The sequence below is a fragment of the Diadema setosum genome, chromosome 14 (genome assembly GCF_964275005.1).
Source record: "Diadema setosum chromosome 14, eeDiaSeto1, whole genome shotgun sequence".
NCBI lineage: Eukaryota > Metazoa > Echinodermata > Echinoidea > Diadematoida > Diadematidae > Diadema > Diadema setosum.
In genome coordinates this window covers 1932908-1958621 of record NC_092698.1, presented here as the reverse complement: position 1 = coordinate 1958621, position 25714 = coordinate 1932908, and the positions used below count along the sequence as shown (strand labels likewise).

Here is a 25714-nt window from a genome sequence, read left to right as displayed (position 1 = left end):
ATCCCTCATTATGTTCAGGGTGGACATTTGTATACTGTAAAAGTGGATATTTTTGCGTGACTAATTTTTCGCGCTTGGCCGGGTATGAAGAATTTCGCATGTCTTTAATTCCGCGGAATCAAGACATCACGCACAGGAACATATGGCTAGCAAAAATGTTCGCATGCTTTTACATTCGCAGTAGTTTCTGGTTGTGCGAAATACGCGAAAATTTCAACACCGCGAAAATTTCCACTTTTACAGTAACCATCTGCCTTTAGTCCACCTGTTTCGTGAATTATTCCATGATAGCATTGAACAAAACATTAAAAAAAAAAAATATTACAGCAGCACATCAAGGAAGCTCAAGGCACTTTTGATCATGTTGGAAGCTTGTAATGAATCATTCTCCAGAATAAGGCACCTTATTGGAACGTGGACAATGATCCCTCATCATGCTCACGGTGGACAAAATTTACCATCCGCTTTTCAAGAGTCCACCTGGTGGTCTAGTCAAGCAGTTTGCATGAGGTGTGCTCACATGACGCTACATTTCTCGTCCTTCTTCTCCTCAGAGGGTGACCTCTTTGGTAGTGAACCCGAGCTGTTCTGTGGGGGGAGTGACGCCTTTTCCTTCTGGTTGATCAAATTCTGGTCCCGCTTGTTCTCCTTGAGGCCGTACTTTTCCCGGATCTTGTTACGGTTGGCTGCTCTCTCCGCCTGTCTCTTGCTGTGCTCTTCTTTCCTCTTGGCTCTAAAATGAGAGGAAGATGCAAGACTTGATTTAACTCGTTGAGGACGAGTCCTGAGTATACTCCGTCTACTGGAAATGCATGTTGTAACAAAATCAGTCTGTCCTCAATGTACCAATACCCCGAATGTTATGTTTGCTATTTTGTAGCATATACTTGAGACATGCCCTCTGCAAAATATTATAATTTTTGTTTCTCTGATTTTTATCTATAAATTGGAATTTAAATGTAAATTTTAAAGAGTATACAAAACAAAAACCACTTGAAATAGACTAGTCAATCTTGAACGATAGCAATATGCATGCATGTAAGCACTTCGATTGATACTGATCGACATGGAATCTTGATATATTTGTAAAAACATACACGCACAGCTAGAATGCGCACACATCAGTATTGGCACTTACAGAGCAGAACTTAAACGGGCCGAGCACAAGTGCCAAATTGTTATAAAGATAGGATCTGATTTATTCATTTTCAGGGGCTATCACAGGTGAATTATGGCAGTCTTTTGTGCATTCTATCTGTCCATAAATCTAGTTTCCAGGGTACTGGTACATTTTAACTCTTACTGTGCCTTGCTCAATTGATTTGCAAGCATACAGGGGGGTGTTTCATCAACGTTAGTCAGCGCTGACAACTTGTCAGCGCTGACAATCACCATAGTAACAGTCAGTGACCAGAGCATTGAATGGAATCAAAACCAAGGATTTTGCTGAAATTGTCAGCGCTGACAAGTTCTGACTAACGTTGATGAAACACCCCCCTGGAGTGCTTTCTTTGCAGATCAGCACAGATGTCTAAACACAATATTGTCAATGAATAGAGATTATCTAATCTCCCTAATCCCTGTTATTCGACTATGACCTTTATGTTGGTTTGAGACACATTACTGCTCCGCTTTGATTGACTTCAATACTATTTTAACAATGAGGTCAAGTTTGGATGGCCTAGTGATGTTGATGAAAGAGTTACCAGTATCCAAGACAGGGTACATGCCTGGACACATCAAGGGTTAGAGTACTGTATAAGTGGATATTTTCGTGCGACTAATTTTTCGCGCTTGGCTGGGCAAAAAGAGTTTCGCATGTTTTTAATTCTGCAGAATGAAGACATCAACTACTGGAACATAGAGGCAGCAAAAATACTTGCGTGCTTTTATTTTTGTGCTAGTTTCTGGTTGCGCAAAATGTGTGAAAATTTCAACACCGCAAAAATTTCCACTTCTAAAGTAAATGAACAGCTATAGATCCATATGTGTTATATGGGCAAAAAAGCTAGTACAGACACATCATATAGTGGAAAGTGTCATAATGAAATGGAAAATAGTCACATTGTCAATATTTGCTCTTCCTATAGCCCCTGAAGAACAAAAAAAAAAAAAGAAGAATGTTCTGAATCCCATCTATTACCTCAGCTCTGCTTCCTTGGCTTCTTCCTCGGCTGCCTTCACCGGGTCATAGTTACTCTCTTCTCTTTCCTCTTCATCCTTGAAGCCAAAGTCTTCTTTCAACTTGCTGACTTGCTGAGAGAACATAGCCTTCCCTACCATATCCATCTTGGCTTTTTGTCCTGTAAAGAAACACATGGTAAAGCAGGGAAATATGAACATATGTGAACCTAAACACCGTGGAGACAAATCTTGTGTAAAGACAAATCTTGTGTAACAACAAATGCAATTTGATAAAACCTCTCATTTTCCAGTAACTGATTAGAAATATCATCATTGATGACTAGAAAATATCAACTGCAGTAAATACCAACAGCTCTCTACAAGACATAGAAATGGATTATCTCCCGTGGAGTGTGCGATGAAAAAGAAAGAAAGAAAGATCAAATAAAACAGTTCCGAAAACTCCTGCATTCTTCTACTGTTCAAGAATACCAAAGGCTAACATACCCTGCCAATTCACAGTAATAATTTCAACAGACAGCTAGTGTGCCTTTGCATAGAGTATGGTCTAATGAGGGAGAAGTACCATGTATGCCATATATGTATCCAGCAATGTTTATAAAAAAAAAAAAAACATTATCAACCTTACAAGTAGGATCGTAAAATGTAGACAATCTGCAGACATGTTAAAAGTGGGGAAGTTAAATCACGTGAGAATTTAATTCAGCACACAAACATATCATTTATCAATTCAACCTTGCATCCTTTTGTGGTCATTACAGTATACTTACAAGGGGGAAGAAATGAAAAAGGAATGAAATACATGCACTGAATTGCATGACATTAGAAATGATGAATGTTGCTCTCTTTTTCTTTCATTTTCCACTGTACATCTGTACTCTAAGTCTACATGATGTGTACGTACATGTTGTGGACGGCCCTTTGGCTTTTGGCTCAAGCATAAATTCTACTCATGGATTCTATTCACTTGATAACAGAATCTCAACAGCCACAGTGACACTGGCAAAAGTTCTCTAAGTTGAACTTCAAGAACTTTTCGTGAAGTTTGCTTGTCTGTTCACACTGGCAGCCAAACTTCTTGAAGCTTTAGTTCTCCAAGTTAGGGTGACTGGTGCGCATGCTCAACAAAGAAGTGTGCACCGTCTGACAGCTAATGTTTGGAGTGCATACAAGATTTGCAGGATTCAGAAAATTTCTCTAACCAGTTTGAGTGGGAGGTTTTGCAAGAAGTTTTGTGAGTTTTGGGGAAGCTTTTGGTCACACTGGCAAAACTCAGAGAACTCAAATCAAACTTTGCGAAGTTTTGCCAGTGTGAACGCACCTCAGCTACTGGTGAGTCACCTGCTCCACCAGTGTGATTTCCCATCATACATGATTGGTATGTGCTTAAACTTGACCCACACTGCTGCCTCCCTCCCTGCCTCGATGCTAGAAGAGTCTAAGTATAGGCACTTTTCAATTTGCATGTCGACACCGTCGTCACCGTGCTATGACACACAAACTATATTTTTTACGTACTGCACATGCATCAGTGCTGACCCCTTGTTCACAACCCAATTTTCGAATGCATTCACCCCAGTAATCAGCATCCACCCAAATTCACTCGCGCTGCACTCACGTCACGTTACCTATGACATCATACTCCTCTAACGATTTGACAAGATCATGCAAAAGATTGTGATGACTCTAAGCAAATCAGTGCTCAGTCCACCTGGTTTCCTTATTTCTTTTGAGAGAATATTAATAATCTAATTACATGAAAGTTTATGATCTTGACACGTCACAACAGCACCGCTGAAATACAAACTACAACATCAGGTACCTAGTTTATTTGCCCGCTTTTACTTTCCTGCAATGTGCAACTGCGTACCGTAGTCCCACACATTCATGTACACGTAATGTTGTCTCCAATCACGTCTCATTGCTTGGCAATTGGCCTAACCTGGTATACTGGTACAGCAGTGAATTGCACTTTGCAGCCTTAACATGCATTATGTTTTAAAATCCACATAATTCATCCCAGGAATAAGGATACTTATTCAGCATCTAGTCAAAGACAAAGTCAATATCAAAAGTAAAAAAACGAGTCACAAATTCCACATATACACCCAAGGCAAAGGTACTGCTCATGCCATGACTACATGAGATATGACGATTGAAATCGAAAAGTTTTTCAGCAGCGGGCTGACGCGGGGAGGTGATGATGCGTTGATATATGCCTGCGGTCAGTGTCACATCGTTCTCGTTACCAATCGAAAAGTCCCTATTCTATAGTTAGGTAAGAGAAAGAACGCTGATTACAATTGTGATGTACCTCACAACCTCCTCGCTCAGGATCAACAAAATTGATAAAAATGTCGGTCGACCTAACTTGTTACTAACTGATGTTGAGCTGCGAACAGTGAACAGCCACCCTGCACAGGCCCTAACTGCGACCAGCCCCAACACGCAGTGTTGGTGTGTAAACTGTGTACACGGAGCGTCCCGGGGTTACACAGGCCCCAAAATTTACAGAAGTTTTAAGAAGTAATTGTAACGTTAGAAGAAAACAAACAAACTAGAGTAGTAGAGATCAATTTACTTTAAATATCGGTAATCACATGTTTATCCACTCTAGCTCCACCGAAAAACAGAATTTTATTTTTAACCTTGCCAATAAATGCCACAGTCCACAGAACAGAAAGAAGATATTTTGTATATATACAGTGACTGGGCTGTGTATATTTTGACCATCTAGGCCTAACGTTAGTAACAGTTAGTTCAACAGAAGTCAAGTTTACATTATTACTACTTCAACTATTATTACATCTCTACTGTACATGTTCTGTTCTAACTGAGCTGAAGTGAAACTTTGCTAAAAGTTCAGTGCAAATTGAGTAGGGTTGGACCTACTACTAATCGACCGCCTAATGTTTATTTGCTTGATAAGTTGATAAGAATATTTAACACTGAAATTCACGTAAAAAACTTGACCTACGTGATTGAGAAAATCCAGCTCTATCAAATGCCGTTGTTCCCTTTTCGATTCGAAGAGAGAGAGGGCGCACCCGCGACGGACGGACGTGATTTCTGGGAGCTCTGATCCAGTGCAGTAACTATCCGTCTTAATCTTCTGATTTTGATTTGTATATTTGATATCTCTGCAGTTATAAGTATAACTATATATTTTTTTTCTCTGATAGTAAATTTGTAATCATGACTTGCTAGTTTTTAAAGGGCTTTTTGCCTCCCCCCGACCACTCACCGAATTCAAGATGGCGACCACATTGCCACACACACAACCGGCTCTAGTTGCAGTATGGATGCTTGTCTTCTGCATAGGATACACCATCTCTTCACCATCACATGATACATCACATTCGCCATCATGCGCAGCCATTACCATGGTAAGCTGGAAGTTACATAGATCTACAATCAAGACTCTACAGGAATGTTTTAACTGTAAACCTACCAGGTCTCCATGCAGTAATATCCAGGCCACATCAACTAGACCAGCCCGCATGCCACGTTCTAAGAAGCATCTTTCTATCTATGTACTACTTATCTTACTGGCAGGGGATATCCAGATGAATCCTGGGCCACTTGGTAGCGCTATTTACCCTTGCGGATACTGCAGTAAACCAGTCACTTGGTCACAAAATGCTGTTTGTTGCACTAACTGTAGCATTTGGTATCACCTTTCTTGTGAAGAAATCAGCAGCAGGGATATATCACACCTTGGACGTGACAGTGTAGTTTGGCACTGCTACAAGTGCAACTGCCTTAGTGTGGACAGTTTTACCTTCAACAGTTTCGAACTGCAAACCTCAAACACGTTCTACCCATTGTCCTTCACATCTGTGGACTCTTTTTCATCACAAGATCCCTTCAGCCCCACTTACACCAGCAGTCCTCGGATGCAAGATCAAGCAGCCAGCAGTATTGATAACTCCTCTACAACATCATCATCTGGTAGCAGATCATCCAGTAACTCGTGCAGCCTTCATACCACAAGACCAAGAAATAAGACCAATCTCCGACTCCTCACAGTGAACTGCTGTAGTGTGAAAGGAAACCACTCACAGTTTAAAGCAGCAATTGAATATGTGAAACCAGATATCATATGTGGTACGGAGTCATGGTTGTCTGGAATCAAGCCTGGCAAGGATCCCGAACACAATGCCATCAAATCAAGCGAAGTGTTTCCACCAACGCATGCCTTTTATCGAAACGACAGAGAGACCACCGGTGGTGGGGTCTTCGTTGGTGTTAGAAAGGACATGACATCTGAAAGCCAGCCGTCACTTACGACGGAATGCGAGGTAGTTTGGACCAAAGCCAAGATTCAAGGGAGCAGGGACCTCTACATTGCATCCTTCTACATGCCACATAGACACTTGGACAGCATCCGCAAATTAGGAGACTCACTGCAAAAATTGCTGTCCCAGCCCAAGGAGAAGCATATAGTGCTAGCGGGGGATTTCAACTGCCCCGACATAGACTGGGAGCATCTGACAGTGAGGAAAGGAGCACCGGATAGGGAGGTACAACAAGCTCTCATTGACATCGCCACTGACTATGGACTGACACAAATCCATGATCAGCCCACCAGGTTAGAGAACATTTTGGACCTGGTCCTCACCAATAATCCATCTTTGGTGAAAACTTCCACAAGTATCCCTGGAATCAGTGATCATGCGATGGTGGTGACCGACTTCTGTATCTTGCCTCAACTCACCACACAAAATGCCAGACGTCTCTATGTCTTCTCCAAAGCAGACTGGAAGAAAATTCATTCGGAAGCTTCTCACCTCTCCACCATCATACTAGAAAGAAAGAAACAGGGGGATGATATATGCGCATTATGGACCACCTTCAAAACTTCACTCTCTCACATCATTGATGAAAGTGTCCCCTCAAGAACAACAAAGAGGAGAAAGTCCCTCCCTTGGTTCAACCACAAACTGAAATGTATGGTACGTCGAAAGGCCCGACTGTATAAGCAGGCAAAGAGAAGCAACGACTGGGGTAAATTCAAAGACTTTCAACGGAAATGCAAGAGAGCTTTTCGCATAGCAGAAGAAGGATATGTCAACACTTTCATTATCACAGGGCTTGACAACAACAACTCCAAGCCCTTCTGGAGATACGTCAAAGCCAAGCGGCAGGACAGGACAGGACTTCCACCACTCAAAAAAGATGGGAAACTCCTACATGACAGCAAGGATAAAGCCCAGATTCTTGTGAAACAGTTTGAGTCAGTCTTCAAGAAAGCAAGTAGGGACCTACCCACTACCAAGAGCTGCAAACACCAAATCGAACCCCTAACTGTTACTGTGGAAGGAGTTGAAAAGCTTTTAGCTGATATCAACATCTCTAAAGCAGTCGGCCCAGATAACATCCCAAACATCATCCTAAAAGAATGCTCCAAAGACCTAGCTCCGGGATTGACCGAGATATTCCAACTGTCTGTATTAAAAGGCACCTTACCCCCTGACTGGGTAAAGGCAAATATCACACCTGTCTACAAAAATGGAGACATACACTTGGCAGAAAACTACAGACCAGTCTCACTCACGTCAGTAATCTGCAAACTCCTCGAGCACATCATTTGCAAGCATATGATGGACCATTTGGAGACACACAATATCTTAACATCTCTAAATCATGGGTTCAGATCAGGTCACTCTACCGAAACTCAACTGTTAACTACTGTCCATGATTTTATGACAGCCTACAACAAAAGGAAGCAAGTAGATGTTGCCATACTTGATTTTTCGAAGGCCTTCGATACAGTCCCACACAACAAGCTACTACACAAACTTACTGAATATGGGATCAAAGGCCCCCTACATACTTGGCTGCAAACATTCCTCACTACCAGGGAAATGTCTGTAGTAGTGGATGGACACCAGTCAGCGGCAGTGCCTGTTACATCTGGCGTCCCACAAGGCACAGTCCTCGGCCCATTGCTTTTTCTCTGTCACGTAAATGACCTTCCATCCTGCGTCAAATCACAAGTACGCTTATTTGCTGATGACTGCCTACTATATAGGAAGATCGGATCGCAAAGAGATCACCAGATACTCCAAAACGACCTCATCAACCTGGGGAAGTGGGCTGAAACATGGGGCATGACATTCAACACCAGTAAATGTAAGATACTGAGCATCAACTCAAAGTCCACCCACTTTTACAGGCTACAGGATCAGATCCTAAAGCAGGTATCTGAACACCCTTACCTCGGAGTTACTCTAAATGAGAAGCTGAGTTGGAGCCCACATGTTGCCAAGACAGCTCGCAAAGCAAATGCAGTACTTGCACTTCTGAGGCGTAACCTGGGGTTCTGTCCAAAGAACTGCAAGAGAACAGCTTACACAGCACTCGTCAGATCCATCATGGAATACGGCGCCATAGTATGGGATCCATACTTAATGAAGGATATAGACTCCCTCGAAAAAATCCAACGAAGAGGAGCCCGTTTCATCACTGGAGACTACCAGTCGAGAGACCCGGGAAGTATGACGCAGATGCTGACCAATCTTGACCTTCACACATTAGCATCGAGGCGGAGATGTGCAAGGCTATCTTCCTACTTCAAAGTGGTCGGGGGGTTGGTACCAGCCCTCCCTGTAAATGATTTTCTCAGACCTATTCGACCAAAAAGACAAATTAAAGCAAAGAAATTTACTGGGTTTGAGGCAGACAATCTAGTAGAAAGGCAAGTCACAAATCATAGTAAGTGTTTTGTTGTTGAAAGTTCAAATACAGATCAGTATAAGAACTCTTTTTTTGTTAAGACAACGGTGGACTGGAATCATCTTCCAGACACCATAGCAACTTCCCAAACAGTAGCAATCTTCAAGGCTGCAGTCGGGGACCAGTTTCTTCAGTACCAGTAATCTTCATCAGCCCTCTCTCTCTCCGGTGCACTATACCACAACGGTCCTGCACTGTACACATCCAGATCCAGATCCAGAAGTTTCAGTGCAAAAATATCGCCGACGAACTTGCGTGGCCTCGTTTCAGCTCCCCGCGGTAAATCGCGTTTTTAGGATCGACCGCTGATTTTGCATTGACAATGCACGTAAACCGAGTTGTATTGAACACCGTGTTGTACGAAGCTTTTTAGAAGCCTTTTAGAAACTTCCATAGACATTACATTGTGCTGTCATTACGATTCGGTGAAAATATTCATTCGAAATTTTGTCCTTGATTAAAACCATTAATGAAGAGTGAATTATCGCGTTTTCCCACACCATCCTAATCTACATTCAAAGCCAATCCATTTTTATGTGCTTTGCGCGCAGAGAAGTGCGTATTAAGTGTTCAGTGCGCGAATTATACGCGGTCGGTTTCAATAAGGGTGGTCGATATGTAGTAGGGCTACCATACATCCTCCGCTGAATCAAACTCTCAAAAACAGTTTTCTACTTCAGCTGTTCAGGATACTTACTTCGGAACCACTGAATATGCAAGACCAAACACGCACCATGAACACAGCTCACTGCTCACCACCAACAGATGAGATAAACATTGGAGTTAGGAACGAGCTACAGTCACAGAGAAAAATCTCTTTGACTATTATACCCGGTAAGCCTACACACGTAAAACTTCAAAGCTCTCGATCTTTGGCACTTGTTGCCGTATATATTGTTGCCTGTGTCCCTCGCTCGATCGAGAGGCTGTATGTGTGTACTGTAGTTAGTGCGCAAAGATAGAAGCGGCCGAATATGGCACATCTCGCACATCTCGCACACATTACCATTCATAGTATTGAGTGTACGATCTTTGCTAGTAATCTCGCTCGCCGCGCTCGCAGTCATTTTCTACGTGCGTGCGTGCGCGCGCGCACGGCAAGGACAACGTTGACTACGAACTGGGTGAATGGAAAGATGTGAAACTCTCAAACTTTGTCTCAAAGTGTTGCTCTGAAAGAATCTTGATAGAAGCCTCACCATCATATTCTATGTCTATTTGACAAGTAACAACGATGGAGAATCATTGTGAGTGCGTCCGCTAGCCGAAATTCTGTAATCCTTGAACCATCCGAAAAGTAACTTGGAAATTTGTTGATTGTGGTCCCAGCTATACCGTTTGCTGCTGGCAAGAACAAGTACTATTCTATTGTGTAGACGCTAGGTCTGGCGACGACGACGGCGACACAAAAGTAGCCATGGCATTGTCAAAGAGAGATTTAGACGAACTGCGCCCAGTTGTCGAAGGATCCGTCCTGAAAGTTTTAGGAATAAGTGAACCAACCGTTGTTATTGCTGCTGTCAACTGCATCGGGAAAAGAATGACGAAAGCAAAAACTGCTGGTAAGTGTACGACTACTACATACTAGTACAGAGTAGGCCTAGTAGGTACTACGGCACCTACGCAGGTCCACGGACCACGGAGTGTAATTTATTGACTAATCATGCTAACGTTAACTGTTAATACTATTTTAAATCATTCATTCATTAACGTAGGCCTAATCCCATTTCTTTTTTTTTCTAAAACAGATTAAATATGGGCATCACCAGAAAGACAACAGCATTTCTCCCTCTGAAACTGTAAAACTAGTTCTAGAGCAAGAACCTCAAATCAATTTTCGGCTGTCCTCCAAAATCCTGACACTTGCCACTTAGGGGCTCCTAGAGGCTCTATCACAAGCCAGCAAATTCTACTGTCACAACACACGCATATCACATCGTTTCACATACTGGCACACTCGTTCACCACAGGAAAGTGCCCGAGTCACCTCCAAAAATCCATCGAAAATCCCAAATTTTGCCGTCAAAATTGCAGAATCGCTGCAACTTTTCCAAAGCGTGCGCAAATTACAAAAATCATACATGATTTACCTCATTAGATATTGAGAAACCTATCACGCACATCTTATGTAGGTCCCGTGTAAAGAATCGGGGTCGCCGAAAAAGCGCTAAAAATTGAAAAATTACGCCGTTATGTTGCGAGATTTTTCGCTTATCGCAAGCTCAGAGTGTGATGGTATCCTCAAAAACACAAAAGAAAAACAAAATCTCCGTACGTGCCGTTGCAGTGAATAAATGTACAGGGGCTGAATGCAAGTGCAGAGTCCCCAAAATTTGGACAAGAACAGGCGCCGCAACGTCCCCGATGCAACCTTGCGACAACAAGGTATGACGCGCACAGATTTTTCAGCGGCCTCGTATGCGTATTGACATTGTGCGCGTGTCCGAATTTTGGAGAGGCTGTATGAATTTCGGGGAATTGACAAAGTGATAACATTTGGGGATTCGGTGAAATTTTATGATCTATTTAACAAAATCAATATTGGGAAAAAGTAGGTTGATATATCTAACATACATTATTATAGATATAATTTTGTAGAGAATTATTTGAGTTGAACAAATATTGCAAAAAAGCTTAAGTGTCTGAAAATTAGGGCTTTTACTGTAGTGATAGTGTAGCAGGCAGGCGTTGATTGTATAGACATCTAGTAACCATAAATCTATTTTATAAATTAAGTCTTATTTATAAGAGTACATTTGTATCATTGAGGAGAGAAAAGATCACAAAAGTGTAGCATTATTTGTGATGTGGACTCTGGTGATTTCTTCAAGAGCTTGAATACAAGAAGTTTGATGTGATTTCATGATGCAGTGAAGGACAATATTAGTCAATTTCATATGTAGATACAATGTAACTTGTTAGTATCACTAGAAAAATCCTACACTGTTTTTTGTAAGGTAGTTAAAGTGCATTGAATATGCTGTGTTCATTATATCACCATACATGATCCAAATGAGGATTATAATGATGAAAGAAATGCAATTTTCAATATGATAATGAACAGTGCTGACACTAAATGCTTGTATTTATTGTTATATATGTGTCCTTGATTGTTCCTCCTTTGATGTTAAAATGTATTACCATGCTTTGCTTTTTCAGACATGCTCAAACCACTGCTTGAAGACTCTGCGGAAAGATTTGTTGAAACTCTGTTCAATGACATCGCCACTTATCAGATCAGTGCCAGGACATCAAAACGACCAAGCAAAGACGAGGACGGCTACGATGGCCTAAAGAAGAGAGCCAAGCTCTCACACCTACCTGGAGATGAGGAAAATGGTGTCAAGGTGCTTTAACACTTTCTCCTTATCCGTGTCATGGTTGTATGGGTTGCTGCTTTACAGGTTATAATTTTTAGATTGCTGTATCTGGGTACATGTAGATTATATTTCAGTTACCAGTACTCCATTCTTTCCAGTGTACACTGATTAAGATAAGATCTGTCTTTCCAAGTATTTGGATTTAGAAGACAATGTCAAAAATAGAGTTTAAGGTATCTGATACTGTATATCTGCCATAGTTTAACAATGCATCATGTGTATCGTCCGGCAGTGCAGGGTAGTGCTTTCCTAAAGATCTTTTTTTTTTTTTTTTTCCCCACTGGCATACATTGTAGGAAAGAAGACCTTTGTGACTAAAAAATTCGATATTCTTCGCTTTCCAGCTTCCCAAACCCAGCCTCCCAACCACCCAACCAGAGGCCCTGAGGAATGATGCGCTGGAGAAGGCAAAAAAGGCAGCGGAGATTCAAGCCCGCATCCAAGCCACCATGATGAACGCCGGGCTAGGCGGTCTGAAGCTGCCACCCATGCCTGTGCTGCCACAGATGCCACAGATGCCACCAGTACCAAGACCGCCGCCTCCAAAGCAGGAACCAGAGGAATCCAAACCTGCCCCTACGATTCTCACTAAGTAAGATTCTTACATGGCAGGTACAAGAATGTAGGAGAGATTTATTCTCTCCTGGTTTTGAAGCTTTTTGACTGTCTCAGAATTTAGAGCGTAGAGTTTTACAGAAAGAAGAATAATAAGCTTTGTCATTCCATGTTCAAGAAAAGATCTATGTACAAAATTAAGTCTACTGTACATTCTGAAACTGCAGTGGAATATACAGTAACTGAGTCATGAGTGAATGGAATTACATTCCACTTTCATATCCTCTCTTGGATTAGCAAATTTAATTCATTTCCATTCTCTCACTAGACTTCTAATTAGTTAATGGTGCTCACATTAGGATATTTTATGTGTTTACAAATTGCATAATTCAAGAGAGCTAGGTAACATAATGGTAAGAGTTACTTGCGAAAATGAAATACTGTACACATGACTGCGGTGGCTGGTTTGTAAAAATTCTCTTTTCTGTTGTAAGTGTGTGATCAAATGGATGGCTTCCCTTCCAGTTATTTGTCAATGAAAAGAGTCCAACAAAAATCACAGATTCTGATGAGGTGTCACTTAATTGCTTTCCTCAGACCTGCTCCCTTGATTCTTGATGAGCAAGGAAGGACGATTGATACTTCGGGACGTGTGATCCAGCTCCCCCAGCACAGACCCACAATAAAGGTGAGTGATCCAATTGTTTTACACAGTATTATTTTTTATCTCATTAGCTCGACAATGCGAAATGAAATGTGTATCCTTGGGACTGCAGTCACAAAATGCTACTGAAGTGGTTTAAAGCGTATGTGTTGTCAATGACATCAAAACATTCAGTCTTCAGTGTGTGCTATGGGATCACTGCATATTACTCAGATGTCTATGACTCGAATAAAACGTGTTGTATGTTGACCATGAGCATTCTAAATTCACAAAGTTGCTTTTTTTTTAAACGTTGTAGTAAAGCACATGACAGTGGCATACATGTATGCCAATTAATATCTGGATATCGAGGAATAATGGATATCTTTCCATTATAAACTGTGAAAGGGTTCGAGAACTAGACTGCTATAGAGTGTGTCAAATGTTTCTATTTCTGTCATTGTGTCTATGTAATTCGTACCACAGCAGTTCCAGAGAGTGTAAATTCTTTATCTATTTTCTTGAGGAATAAGATATCCTAATAATAAGGATCAGATGTAGCTACATACATACAGCAAGAGAGGACTTGAATTCACATCAATTAACTTTCTTTTATTGCAGGCCAACATCCGTGCCAAGAGGAGAGAAGAATTCAAGGCAAACCAACAGGAGAAACCCCAGGACCTCGCCTCGGATTCCAGCAAGTTTTTTGACCCTCGTCTGGCCCCAGGCCTTGCCAGGGGTGGCCGAAAAGTGTTCAAGTTTCACGATAAGGGCAAATTTGAACAGATTGCACAGAGAATACGGGCAAAGGTGTGGAGAAAGTTTCTTTAAGGCGTGAAAAGCTGCTTTGATTTTACAAGTTTAACTATTGAGAATCATCATGTACTAATATAATTTTGTCTTTGTAGGGTCCTTGCTGATGTACCAGGTAGTCATATTTCTTGATGTATTCGCACTGGCGATTTTTTAAAGATATTCTGAGAAGTATGTAACACATCTTGAGTCGTGACAGTGAAGTCGCATTATGATGACCATATGAAATATAAGATTTTTCAACTGAAATTTTTATCTCTGATTTTTTTTTTTTTCCAGTTACAGATTTACATCTTTTCCAGACTTTTCTAGTATGCACTTTCTTTTGAATCTTGTAGGTTTTCATGTTTGTCAAAGGGTTATCAATTTGGACATGAATATAGCTCAGGAAATCTACCGCAGTAATCATAGGTGTGAAATAGAGACAACTCACTAATACCACTCATGAATGTCCTTTGTAACTTTATTCTATAACACTAATCATTTGGTGTATTAGAAAGACAAAACAGATCTAAAAGATTACTACGATGAATATACTTACAAATCCCATCACTGCTTAACTATAGCTTTTGTCAGATATGATGTGGAGTATGATTGTATTATTTTATTCTTATCTCTATGCTCATGCCTGTAATTTTCAGTGACATGCAGTAGGTATCACAATTTTTCTTCCTCAACCGTGTTGCTGTTTTCATGTTCCTCTGTCTAGTCCCAATTGGAAAGGTTACAAAATGAAATTGCCCAAGCAGCAAAGAAGACAGGAATCACATCTGCCACAAAGTTAGCCCTCATCCAACCAAAGAGAGAATTGGTGAGTGTCTGAATGATATACATGCCTGTATATCTTTATTAGAATCAATCTTCCCGTTTTAATTCGATAGTGATGGTAAACATTCCTATAACTCTCTACATATTTGTGTGTGTGTGTGTGTGTCCACATAAATGCATACTGCCAGTACTTAGTTGCTTATCTTACATGATAGTTGTGCTTTGCATTTGGATAGCTTTAAACATGAATTTGAATGTTGTAACCTAATGTAGGGTACATAATAGATCATACACTGAGGTATTAAGACTAAACAAAGTGATTAGGATTTTAGCATATTCTTGCTTTGATATCTCTGTTATAATATAATCAGTAAGACTGCAGTTAGATGTAAATTAGATTTCAGAGGGTGGCGCTGCATGAAAATTAAAACTACTACAACAATAGCAAAACTAGTACAGAATGTTTTAACAAAGTGAGGGAATAAATTGCCTGCATGTAGAGTTCTACTCAAATTTTGTCTCAGTCTTAAAGCTAATGTATAGCAGGTGTTGTGTTACTGGCATTATGCCTGTGTGTAAGTATGGATGTCACGAATTATTATTCCCATGTAGAGAGAGAATGAGATACCTGTGGTGGAATGGTGGGATGGCTTTATTCTTCCCAACGAATCGTACTCTGACATCAAGCGCGAGGTGCCTCAGACGAGCGACGGCCGCTCTGCAGACAAGTATACCGGCATCACTAACCTTGTGGAGCACCCCATCCAGATGGAAGCCCCAGGTCTGGTAGATTCATTGCTGTCAAACTAAATATTGGTCATCGTCAAATCATCAGGGAGCTTTAGATTTTCGCGATGGGGATGTTCAGAGGGAAAAAACCTGGTCTGAGCATGCGCAGAATCGTGTATCAGACGCGATCTATTTATAGCTTGCATGCCTGAGTTTTCACTACGCGTTCTGGGCTATTTTTACGTCCGCTCAGTTCACGACGTAAAGAGGGCTACTTCATGCACCGATCATATGAGGGCGCCATTTTGTTTTTTATACGTTGCGTCTCAGCGTAATCTAAAGCTACTTTTCAGCACGACACAAGGGAGAGAAGAACGTCCAGCTCAAGCGTCGTCTCAAACGTCCATGCAGCAAATCTAGAGCTCCCTATTGATGATTGTATGAAAACACATGGCATGTGTACAGTGCATAGTATTCGTAGAAGTTTTCTGTCTTTAGGAATCAGTGAGATAGACTTTAAGGCAACTATGAATGAGTGAGACAGGCTAGGACACTTATCTTGCTACTCTGCATCTTATCTCTTCCTTCTTTAGCATACTTTCCACCACAATGTGCTAGTTCATGTAGCAGGTAATCGTATCACACAATACATGTCATTCTTCTCTACATACTGTCCGCTCTGCAGGCCAGCTTTCACCAGCAATAAAAACAAAACAAAACAAAACAATAACAAAAAAAGACCTTAAAAGAAAGAGATTTCTCGCAATCTTTCACAATTGTTCTTTTAGCATGATTGATGGCATATATTCTACTTGATGCACTTACGGTACATGGATCCAAAAACCTGTTTCTTAAAAGTGTGAGCAGTTACAAAATTGTATTTGGAATCACAATAACTGCATTTTCACAGCAGCAGTTCAAGAGTTTGCACCTGATTATGTGTGGTCCAGCTGTCATGCAGGATATTGCAATGATTATGTGGTGCCATTGTTTTTGATATGAAATAGGACCTTGCTGAAATACAATTGTCTGTGCTGATTTGTCAGCACATTAACATTCCTTTTCATCATTCATAAAGAGCAGGATGAAGTGGGGAAGTGATGATTACATGTAAAAGCCTTGATTGTTATACAGTCCATGAGAATGAGTAGTTGGGGATTTCTCAACCAGGACATCTCTCCATGTAAAGATGTGAACAGTTTTGAATCTCTTCCTGACAATAATCTCAAATGTCCCTCCTCCTTTCTTTGCCGTCCTCCAATCAGGTGGGGTGATAGAGGATGTGGAGATGCCCATCTATCTGACCAAGAAGGAGCGGAAGAAGCTGCGGAGGCAGAAGAGGAGGGAGACCCTGAAGGAGATGCAGGAGAAGATCCGGATGGGACTGGAACCACCACCGGAGCCAAAAGGTATCCATTGTGTGACTGGTAGTGGTTGTGGTGGTGTTGGTGGTGGTAGTGGTAAGAGTGCTAGAGGTGGTAGTAGTGATGGACGTGATCGTAAGGAACGATGGTAGCAATGACCACATGTTTGTAGATGGTGATGATAGTGTGCGTGATGGTGGCAGCATTGATTTTAATTGTGATGAAGATGATGAGGTGTGGTACAATTTCAGTGAGACAAGGCATGAAAATGACATTGACAGATTTTGTTTGACACATGGTTTGTGTTTTGTGCCATGGTAAGATTTACCTACATTGATTCTTGGTTATTGGTACGTAGGGTAGAGAGCATGATGTGATGAATCTCTTAGAGATGCAGTCATAGCGTAACTCTCACATCATTGATTTAATAATAAGGGGCCTGTTGCTCGTAGAAAGAAAAAAAGCAAAAGAGAAAACAACTTTTAGAGCACAAAAGATACTATTATGGAACTGACTGCACTAGAATTTATGTGTTGGCAGTTCCACTGAACTGCGCTTTTCTTGTTAGCTAACTATACCTGGAAATGAATGAAGCGACATATGCTAACAAGTAGTCTATTTTTGTTTCACAGTTCGCATGGCCAATTTGATGAGGGTCTTGGGAACAGAGGCAATCCAGGATCCCACCAAGGTGGAGGCCCACGTCAGAGCACAGATGGAAAAGCGGCAGAGGTTGGACGATCTAAATTAGTACACAATATCCACCTGCATGCTGTTGCTGAGATGCCAATTGTTCATTTTTTTGTGCAGTATTTTGTACTGTTGGTTTTTTTTTTTTTTTTTTGCCAAGAATACTGCAGGTTTCATGGAAAATACTGCTTTTTTTTTCAAAATTTTATTACTACAAAGTCTATTTTAGGAAAGGTAAAAAATACTTTTTTTCTTTAAAAAAAATGACTTGTCAGCACTCAGAATACTGTATTTACACCATATTGGCATCCCTGTTGTCAGGACTTGATGACATATTTTACATATTACTTACTTGCTCCTTGCAGCAGAGCAAGGTGAAATGGATACCTGGTAGATTGATAAGCATTCAAATTGGCTCCATGGCATAGGGTGTCGTCATAAAATTGGTTTCAAACCCATGTATGCTTTTGGCAAGGTATTATAGCCTTCCATGTAGGCACAAGTGGTTATGTTATCAGCATCTAAAATGGAAGACAGGGAAAGGAAATTCATATAGATACAAAATGCACGTCTTGTAGCAAAAAGACAGTTACAACGATTAGTGGATGATGATATCTATATCGCATTTCATTCATTCTTAATCAATGAATTTTTCCGAACAAAAATCCTGTGTAAACAATTTCTGAGCTATGTTGTTTTTGCTTGACTCCAAAATATCCTTATTCAAAGCTTCATTCTGGGAAGTCTGTTATAATGAGGTTGTCAGGACTGCCAATTTCACATTATTATAACTGGTACAGTACCTCTTTAATAGTAAATATACCAAAAAAGTCACCAGCTAAATACAGTAATGGCAGATCAGGACTGTCAAATTCACCTTGTTAACCCGCTGAGGATGGACTGATTTTGCTACAACACGCATTTCCCATTTACACCTGCCGGAGTATACTCAGGACTTGTCCTTTATGGCCCGAATTCACGAAGGTGGTACAAATGAAACCATGGTTTAAACCATGGACAAAAACCATGGAGCGCCAAGTGTCGCATGGAATATTTCGTTACGAAATTGGTCATTTCGTTGGCAAAAAGACTGTTTCGTTAACGAAATTATCATTTCATCGACGAAATGTTCATTTTCTTACAAAATGTTGTCATTTCGTTACAAAATAATCATTTCATCGACGAAATGACTGATTTCATAACGAAATATTCCATGCTACGCTTGGCACTCTATGGTTTTTGTCCATGGTTTAAACCATGGTTTCATATGTACCACCTTCGTGAATTCGGGCCAAGGGGTTAAAAGCGGTATCTTGCTGTAAGCAAGCTTGTTATATAGAGGTTTCCCTGTATTCCATATTTTTTCCTGCATCACAAGACTCTAGATTAGGAATAACCTGTGGTTTACTTTATTCACCAATGAAATGCCACAGTGAAAAGCAAGTTTCTATTCCATTATTGTGTTTCCATAGGAATCACGAGGAGACGAATGCCGCCAGGAAGCTCACCGCCGAGCAGCGTCGCGAGAAGAAAGAAAGGAAGATCCGAGAGGACACGTCTCACGGAGTTAACGTCAACGTCTACCGTGTCCTGAACCTCAACAACCTAGCCAAACGCTTCAAGGTGGAGGCTAACGCAAAGCAGCTTCAAATGACAGGCATTGCTGTCGTCCACAAGGACATGAATGTTGTGGTCGTAGAGGGCGGTAAGGTCATTTTTTTGTCTGTATGTCTCTGCATAGATACTGTTATTGTTCCTATCAAGAAGAAACGATAATGTACAGTCAATCTCACTTAAGTTGACTTCGCCTAAGTTGAAACATTGCCTAAGTAAAAAAGAAACATGCCTCTAAGATGGGTGTAAACTTCTGTTAATTCTATTGTGTTAGTCAAAATGTACTTAATTTGAATGACTTCCTTAGGTCCCTGTGGTTTCAACTTATAAGGGGTTGATCAAAATCACTTATTGATGACTGAAGTATGTGATCATAACATTGCATTTTAATTCCAGATGTGAGTCTGATGCTCCACCATGAACTTAGACTGACTGTGTAAGCTAAAATATACTCTTTTTGTGCGTGTAGTCAAATTTTATGCATGCTTTGTTTACAAGAGATTGCCTTAACAACCACAAGGCTTCGTGGATGCTTTCCCTATGTAGCAACAATTTAGGAATGTTCAGTGAATTCCTGCCTATAAAGAAACGTCATTGAATGGAGCAGGTGAATAAAATTGTTTGTTGCTGGGCTGTAGGAAAAGATATGCCCATGAAGTTTGAGGAATGGTCTGTTGGTCTAATTCCCATTGAATTGGAAGTAAATGCACTCCAGGATGCTTACATTGTAAGGTAAGGTAACTCTCTTGTAACTTGCAAGAATGGTTGGTTGGATGTATCACTCTTTGCAGGTCCCAAACAACAGAAGAAGTTCAAGCGTCTGATGCTACACAGGATCAAATGGGGAGAGGACAAAACCAACAAGGATGAAGGTAAGCCTTGTCTGAGTTATTGGCACCCCCCCCCCCCCCAACTCCCGAACTTGTACATACAAAGGTCATTGGAAACTGCCATTTTCAGTAACACTGATCGTGAAAATGTGCTATGTCTCGGCAAGTGTACCCCAAGTTTCGTGAATATGATTTCAAAATGCAGGCAAGATGTAAAAGAAAAAAGTAATGAAATTTCACCAGAAAGAAAAATTGCATTTTTAAATTATCACCAAAAAGACATGTCGAGGGGGGCTTGTTTTTGCCGTATTAGCGTTGTCTTAGCTTTCATGTCACAGATCTAAAGCTGATCTAAAGCTTGCTATTATATTACATGAGGTATACCATGATTGAAATAATATTGACCTCTCCAATTCTTGCCATCAACCATTCCCCACCTCCTTCCCCTCTCCCTTTTCCTTCCCCAATACAGATGAAGACTCAGGTGATGAGTCGGAGCAGAAATCCAACCACTGCCAGCTGGTGTGGTCCGGCATGGTCAAGCAGCGCAACTTTAGTGACCTCTACTTCAAGATGTGCCCGACAGAGTCCGTGGCCCGAGAGCAGTTCAAGAAGCACAACGTGGAGCACTACTGGTCACTAGTCCACAGCACCAGCATTCTGGAGTCAACCGACACGTGATGGGCATGGCAGTCTTGCCATTTGGGCCCCCTCACACCCTGAAACCACCTCACACTGTGGACTCGGCCCTATCTCTGCCCCCTTGCTGAGTTGGAGACATACCATTCACGACATGTACATCAACTGCTTGTAGAGACCATATCGGCTACATTGCTTGGCTGAGAAAATGTCGGTTCTGCTTCATTTACTTTTTAGTACAGTATTTATCGCATAATCGGGCATCTGATAATCGGGAACCTCGCTTAAATGACATACGCTTCCCAGAAACATTTCCAATGCATGTTATTTTCACTGGATAATCGGGCGGGGACCTCTGATAAACGGGACAATTTTTCCTCAAGCCCTTTAATTCTGTTGATATTTTACACAAAAAAATCTACCAAAATACCACAACAATATTTCAAAGATTCCCTATCAGTTGTCGTTTACATCGAACTTACAAAGCAAGCTTCGGACTGGTGTGTTTTGACCTCTGTCCATCCAGTACACGTACATGCATAGCCACGAAAGCGCCATGTATAAGTATCCATGCCATTGCGAAACACATGCTTTCGCGAACATTCTTCTCCCCTACATATAAGCAAAGCCATGTGCAGGGCGAGCTAGAGGGTCGCGCCGAGGGGTAGCGTGGTTGTGTAATTCATGTACATGTACAGTACGTCAGTATACATATGTGTGTGTGTGTGTGTGTGTGTGTGCACTACATGTACATGTCGTATGCCGTTAGTGTATGGTGAGTGCTCATCGCGAAATCGGGCACCCCGCTTAAAGGGGCCGTGTTTGCTACTCCCAACCTGTCCCGATTATGCGATGAATACTGTAATACCTAGTTCCTTCTTCATCAAGATGCATTTTCCTTGGTACTAGTAAGGGAGGAAATTTGTATCATGTTTTATTTTTCCACATTTTCATGTGGTGTCTTGACCATATTTTTATCGTAGCATCTCCTTTTCCTTGTCATTACTATATCATCAGGTGAGAATGATAAGGGCGTTAAGCTGCCACTAAACCCATAGCATTCAAGGCAACTTAATGCTCTTCTCATTCTCAACCGATGATATGTTGTGACCTTTTGACACTCATCAAATGCATGGAGTGGTTGAACTATTTACAAAGACCACCCATCATTAGCCATTCAAATACTGTAACTGCTCTCTTCACAACATGAGGCATTTTGACAATTGATTTTACAGAGAGATCATCTTTGTACAGAAAATAATGATCCAAATTTTCTGAAGAATTCTGTCCAAGAGAAGCATCTCTGCCCAAGACTTAAAGGGGAAGGCTAGTAACTGATCAGTGGGAATCAGTGGAAATGCTGGGAGATGATTGTTCCAATCCTTATGGGATTCATTCAAGAGTTCATTGTATATCTTATGTTGTGTGAAAATGATTTGCTTCAGAATGGTGTCATATTCAAGTAATGTGCAGTTTAATGCTTCCAGGTTAGCGTCCCTGGTCAGTGACGGAGCATTAATCTGCACATTACTTGAATATGAGACCGTTCTGAAGCAAATCATTTTCACACAACAATAGATATACAATGGACTCTTGAATGAATCCCATAAGGATTGGAACAATCATCTCCCAGCATTTCCACTGATTCCCACTGATCAGTTACTAGCCCTCCCCTTTAAAGCAAAGCGTGAGGATTTGTATGTAATATGATTAAAACAAGGACTAAAAACTGTTGGGTCACAAAGTGGAACCTTAATCCAGCAAGAGTGCTGTACACAGCTTTATAAAATCATTTTATCTGGATTTGTTTTACAAAAACTGAAGGTGTGATAAACTCAAAGAAAACAACCCAGTCACATTCTGCAGATTTAACATAGTATAATTGCTTAAAAGATGAATTGGTTTTCCAATAAGACACCAAAAAGTCTTAAAAACATTGCATACTTTTCTTTATTCCTTTGGCAAGATGTTTCATTGATTTTGAATGTGTATTGTCACAACTGTTTTAATGATCAGTTGACCACATTTTTTTAAACATAACATGAAGTGACCCTCTGTTTTTTATTCCTTGTTTGAAAGTTGCCAATTTGAAGCTTCTTTCACGCTGTATTGCTGTTTTGTTTGTATCTCCCAAGCCTGTTAACGGGATTGCGTAAACATGGCGTCGGCGAACCGGACAAAATTGAGGATTATGTCCGACAGTCTCCGGTAACATTACCCATCCATTCTTCAGATACAATGAATAAGTATGAAGCCTGTTTTTTTTTTTTTTTTTTTGAGACCTTGTCACTCTATGTTGCAGAATATATTTCTGAGATTTGAGGGAGTTTTATGATTGTCATGGCAATATGCGAAGTGTGTCTTGCAATGTGTGTATGAATGTGAGATGGCAATGTATCCAGTATGAAGTCAGTTCTAAGCAAGAATTGTATTACTGTTTTGACATCATGCAGATTACATCTGTCAATTGAAAAGAAATATGCATGTTTTTATTGAACCACCAAATCTGTGCATGTGACAGTGGTGTCTGTTACTTCTCAAAGTGTCTAGTATCTATTATGGTCCTTTAAAAGAGTGATTTCTCGTTTTCTTTTATTTTCTGACATCATAATCCAAGTGGCATTATTATTATTTGTGTAATTGCTTTCCTCCGAGAAAAGAAGGAACTCATTGGCAATTAATCTCAGCCATGAGAGCTCCAAAAAATGTCCTTTTAAATGCAGTGTGAGATGATTTCTTCATAATTTCTGTCAGGTACAAGCTGATGATGTTTCAAGATATTGGTAAAGATACAACTTTGGGAGCAAAACGTATGAATATGGCATGAGAATGTGATATAATGTGTATTTTCTCCTAAAATGCTGGGTAAGATAACATAGTATATTCACAGCCACAACTTGCTCTGATATCGATATATCTACTTCTTGTGGTTTATCAGTGGGTTTACATATTACTGTGCATTCAAAGATTGGAGAGAAATTTTGATGCTATCATGGTGTGGATGACAGAACAGGCACATGTTTTATGAAGAAAATATAAAGGGTGTGATACCAGTTGGCTCTTTGTTCTCACAAATTTCTTGGGACCAGCGATATCACATCGTTAAATGAAAATTTTGTTGTAGCAGGCATTTTAAGTTCACACCTCCAGAGAACATTCAATTTAGATTGAAACGACCAAACCCCAAAACAAAACAAAACAAAACGAAAAATGTTCACAGTATCGATGTACCATAGTAGTTCTGGTTGAAGAAAGCTGGAAGTACCCAGTTGTCATTAGCTTCACTTTGGAAGATTTTGTAATATTTTGATTTTTATTCTCAACAAAAATATATATTTATCAAAAGTCAAAAGTTCAGGGAATGCCAAGGGTCTGCCTGCTATGAGAAGCAAAGTATACAAACTGGCATTGTTAATCCTAATAGAAATTAAAGGGGAAGGCTAGTAACCGATCAGTGGGAATCAGTGGAAATGCTGGGAGATGATTGTTCCAATCCTTATGGGATTCATTCAAGAGTTCATTGTATATTGTATCTATTGTTGTGTGAAAATGATTTGCTTCAGAATGGTCTCATATTCAAGTAATGTGCAGTTTAATGCTTCCAGGTTAGCGTCCCTGGTCAGTGACGGAGCATTAATCTGCACATTACTTGAATATGAGACCGTTCTGAAGCAAATCATTTTCACACAACAATAGATATACAATGAACTCTTGAATGAATCCCATAAGGATTAGAACAATCATCTCCCAGCATTTCCACTGATTCCCACTGATCAGTTACTAGCCTTCCCCTTTAAGGTTGAAGGATCTCTGTTCTGAAAGTATGGGAAGAAAACTACAGGATATAACCTGGATATAACTAGTCAGATAGAGGGGACTTGTAGCTAAGATTGTACACCACTTCAAACAACTGGCAAGTACTTCACATCTACACACTGGAAAAAATACTGTGATCAGTGGTCATGCTTGTTTTTGAGTGTAAACCAGCTCAAAGTTAGATGGTCTGATGTCATACATGTACTGAATATCTGACGTTCTGTAATGCTTCCAAAATTTTATTAAAAAAATGATAGTCTATCATGTAATTATAAACATTTTACGGCGATGAGGCTAAAGCATAATCTGAATCATTTTGACAACTGAATGCCACTGCTGATGTGCCAAGGTACAAGCAGAAAGCCTTTGGTTTTCAGAAGACTTGCCAGCCAGTTTGAAGTTGTGTATGTACGCTCCTTGGGATGAGGTGTGCTTTGAAGTCTTTGTTTCTCTCTGGTTGCCTCCTTTTCTGTCAGGGTGCTGCATACCAGTCCATCCTACATATCTTGCAGCCGCTCTCTCACTAGACACCCCGAGGACAGAGGTAGGTTTGGTATGATGTGTCCATTCAGCCAGTGCTCGCGGCGACAGCAATCTTCCGTTTTGTTTTGGGGGTGGGGAAAGGGGGGAGTGATGCTGTCGAGTCTGACTGTTAGAGTGTATGATGCTATGACATTGTTGCCTGTGTACAGTGCTAGTGAGCACTTGCTTGTACAGTTGACTGAATGCACAAACTGCTTTGGCAGATAGTGTTTGTTTGTCAGCTGAGCTGTCTGTGATGTCATAGATACTCTTGATTTTATTGGCTTTTGTCTACTTATTTCATTTCTTCTTTTTTTTTTCGGGGGGGGGGGGGGGGGTAGGCCTACTTTGTATATCACAGTATCATAAAAAGGTGTACCAAAGTTTGGAAATGTTTTGTAAATGATTCCATAAGTCAGCACTTTTGTTAAAGCAAAAGAAACCCATCTTTGCGTATCAACTAGA

At 40.6% G+C, this 25714-nt stretch overlaps 3 protein-coding genes across 3 annotated transcripts; 2 read left to right on the top strand and 1 right to left on the bottom strand.

The window, feature by feature from the left end:
* Positions 1–369: 369 nt before the first annotated feature.
* LOC140238113 (uncharacterized) lies at positions 370–2294 on the bottom strand. The gene is made up of 2 exons (XM_072318047.1): positions 2144–2294; positions 370–733 (listed from the first exon to the last, which is right to left on the bottom strand). Exons 1-2 carry the CDS (start codon positions 2287–2289, stop codon positions 517–519), a joined length of 363 nt encoding a protein of 120 aa, XP_072174148.1. The 5' UTR covers positions 2290–2294; the 3' UTR covers positions 370–516.
* A 4110-nt stretch (positions 2295–6404) lies between these two features.
* On the top strand, positions 6405–9652 carry LOC140237824 (uncharacterized). The gene is made up of 3 exons (XM_072317752.1): positions 6405–7702; positions 8180–8756; positions 9551–9652. The coding sequence occupies exons 1-3, from the start codon at positions 6405–6407 to the stop codon at positions 9650–9652; spliced, it is 1977 nt and encodes a 658-aa protein (XP_072173853.1).
* A 629-nt stretch (positions 9653–10281) lies between these two features.
* Positions 10282–25525, top strand: LOC140238160 (U4/U6 small nuclear ribonucleoprotein Prp3-like). Its single transcript, XM_072318099.1, has 14 exons — positions 10282–10445; positions 12043–12230; positions 12608–12855; positions 13416–13506; positions 14083–14274; positions 14987–15088; positions 15658–15826; positions 17040–17183; positions 17771–17870; positions 19301–19533; positions 20234–20314; positions 20745–21121; positions 23047–23157; positions 25204–25525. Exons 1-12 carry the CDS (start codon positions 10301–10303, stop codon positions 20951–20953), a joined length of 1902 nt encoding a protein of 633 aa, XP_072174200.1. The 5' UTR covers positions 10282–10300; the 3' UTR covers positions 20954–21121; positions 23047–23157; positions 25204–25525.
* The last annotated feature ends 189 nt before the right edge of the window (positions 25526–25714 follow it).

Excerpts from the sequence above, each read along its gene's own strand:
- LOC140238113 (XM_072318047.1), bottom strand. The coding sequence starts at position 2,289 with ATGGATATGGTAGGGAAGGCTATGTTCTCTCAGCAAGTCAGCAAGTTG. Across the intron at positions 734-2,143 it reads GCCAAGGAAGCAGAGCTGAG|AGCCAAGAGGAAAGAAGAGC; the intron begins GTAATAGATGGG and ends CTCTCATTTTAG.
- LOC140237824 (XM_072317752.1), top strand. The coding sequence starts at position 6,405 with ATGACATCTGAAAGCCAGCCGTCACTTACGACGGAATGCGAGGTAGTT. Across the intron at positions 7,703-8,179 it reads TACAGACCAGTCTCACTCAC|GAAGATCGGATCGCAAAGAG; the intron begins GTCAGTAATCTG and ends CCTACTATATAG. Across the intron at positions 8,757-9,550 it reads GGTTGGTACCAGCCCTCCCT|TTTTCTACTTCAGCTGTTCA; the intron begins GTAAATGATTTT and ends TCTCAAAAACAG.
- LOC140238160 (XM_072318099.1), top strand. The coding sequence starts at position 10,301 with ATGGCATTGTCAAAGAGAGATTTAGACGAACTGCGCCCAGTTGTCGAA. Across the intron at positions 13,507-14,082 it reads AGCACAGACCCACAATAAAG|GCCAACATCCGTGCCAAGAG; the intron begins GTGAGTGATCCA and ends CTTTTATTGCAG. Across the intron at positions 15,089-15,657 it reads TCCAACCAAAGAGAGAATTG|AGAGAGAATGAGATACCTGT; the intron begins GTGAGTGTCTGA and ends ATTCCCATGTAG.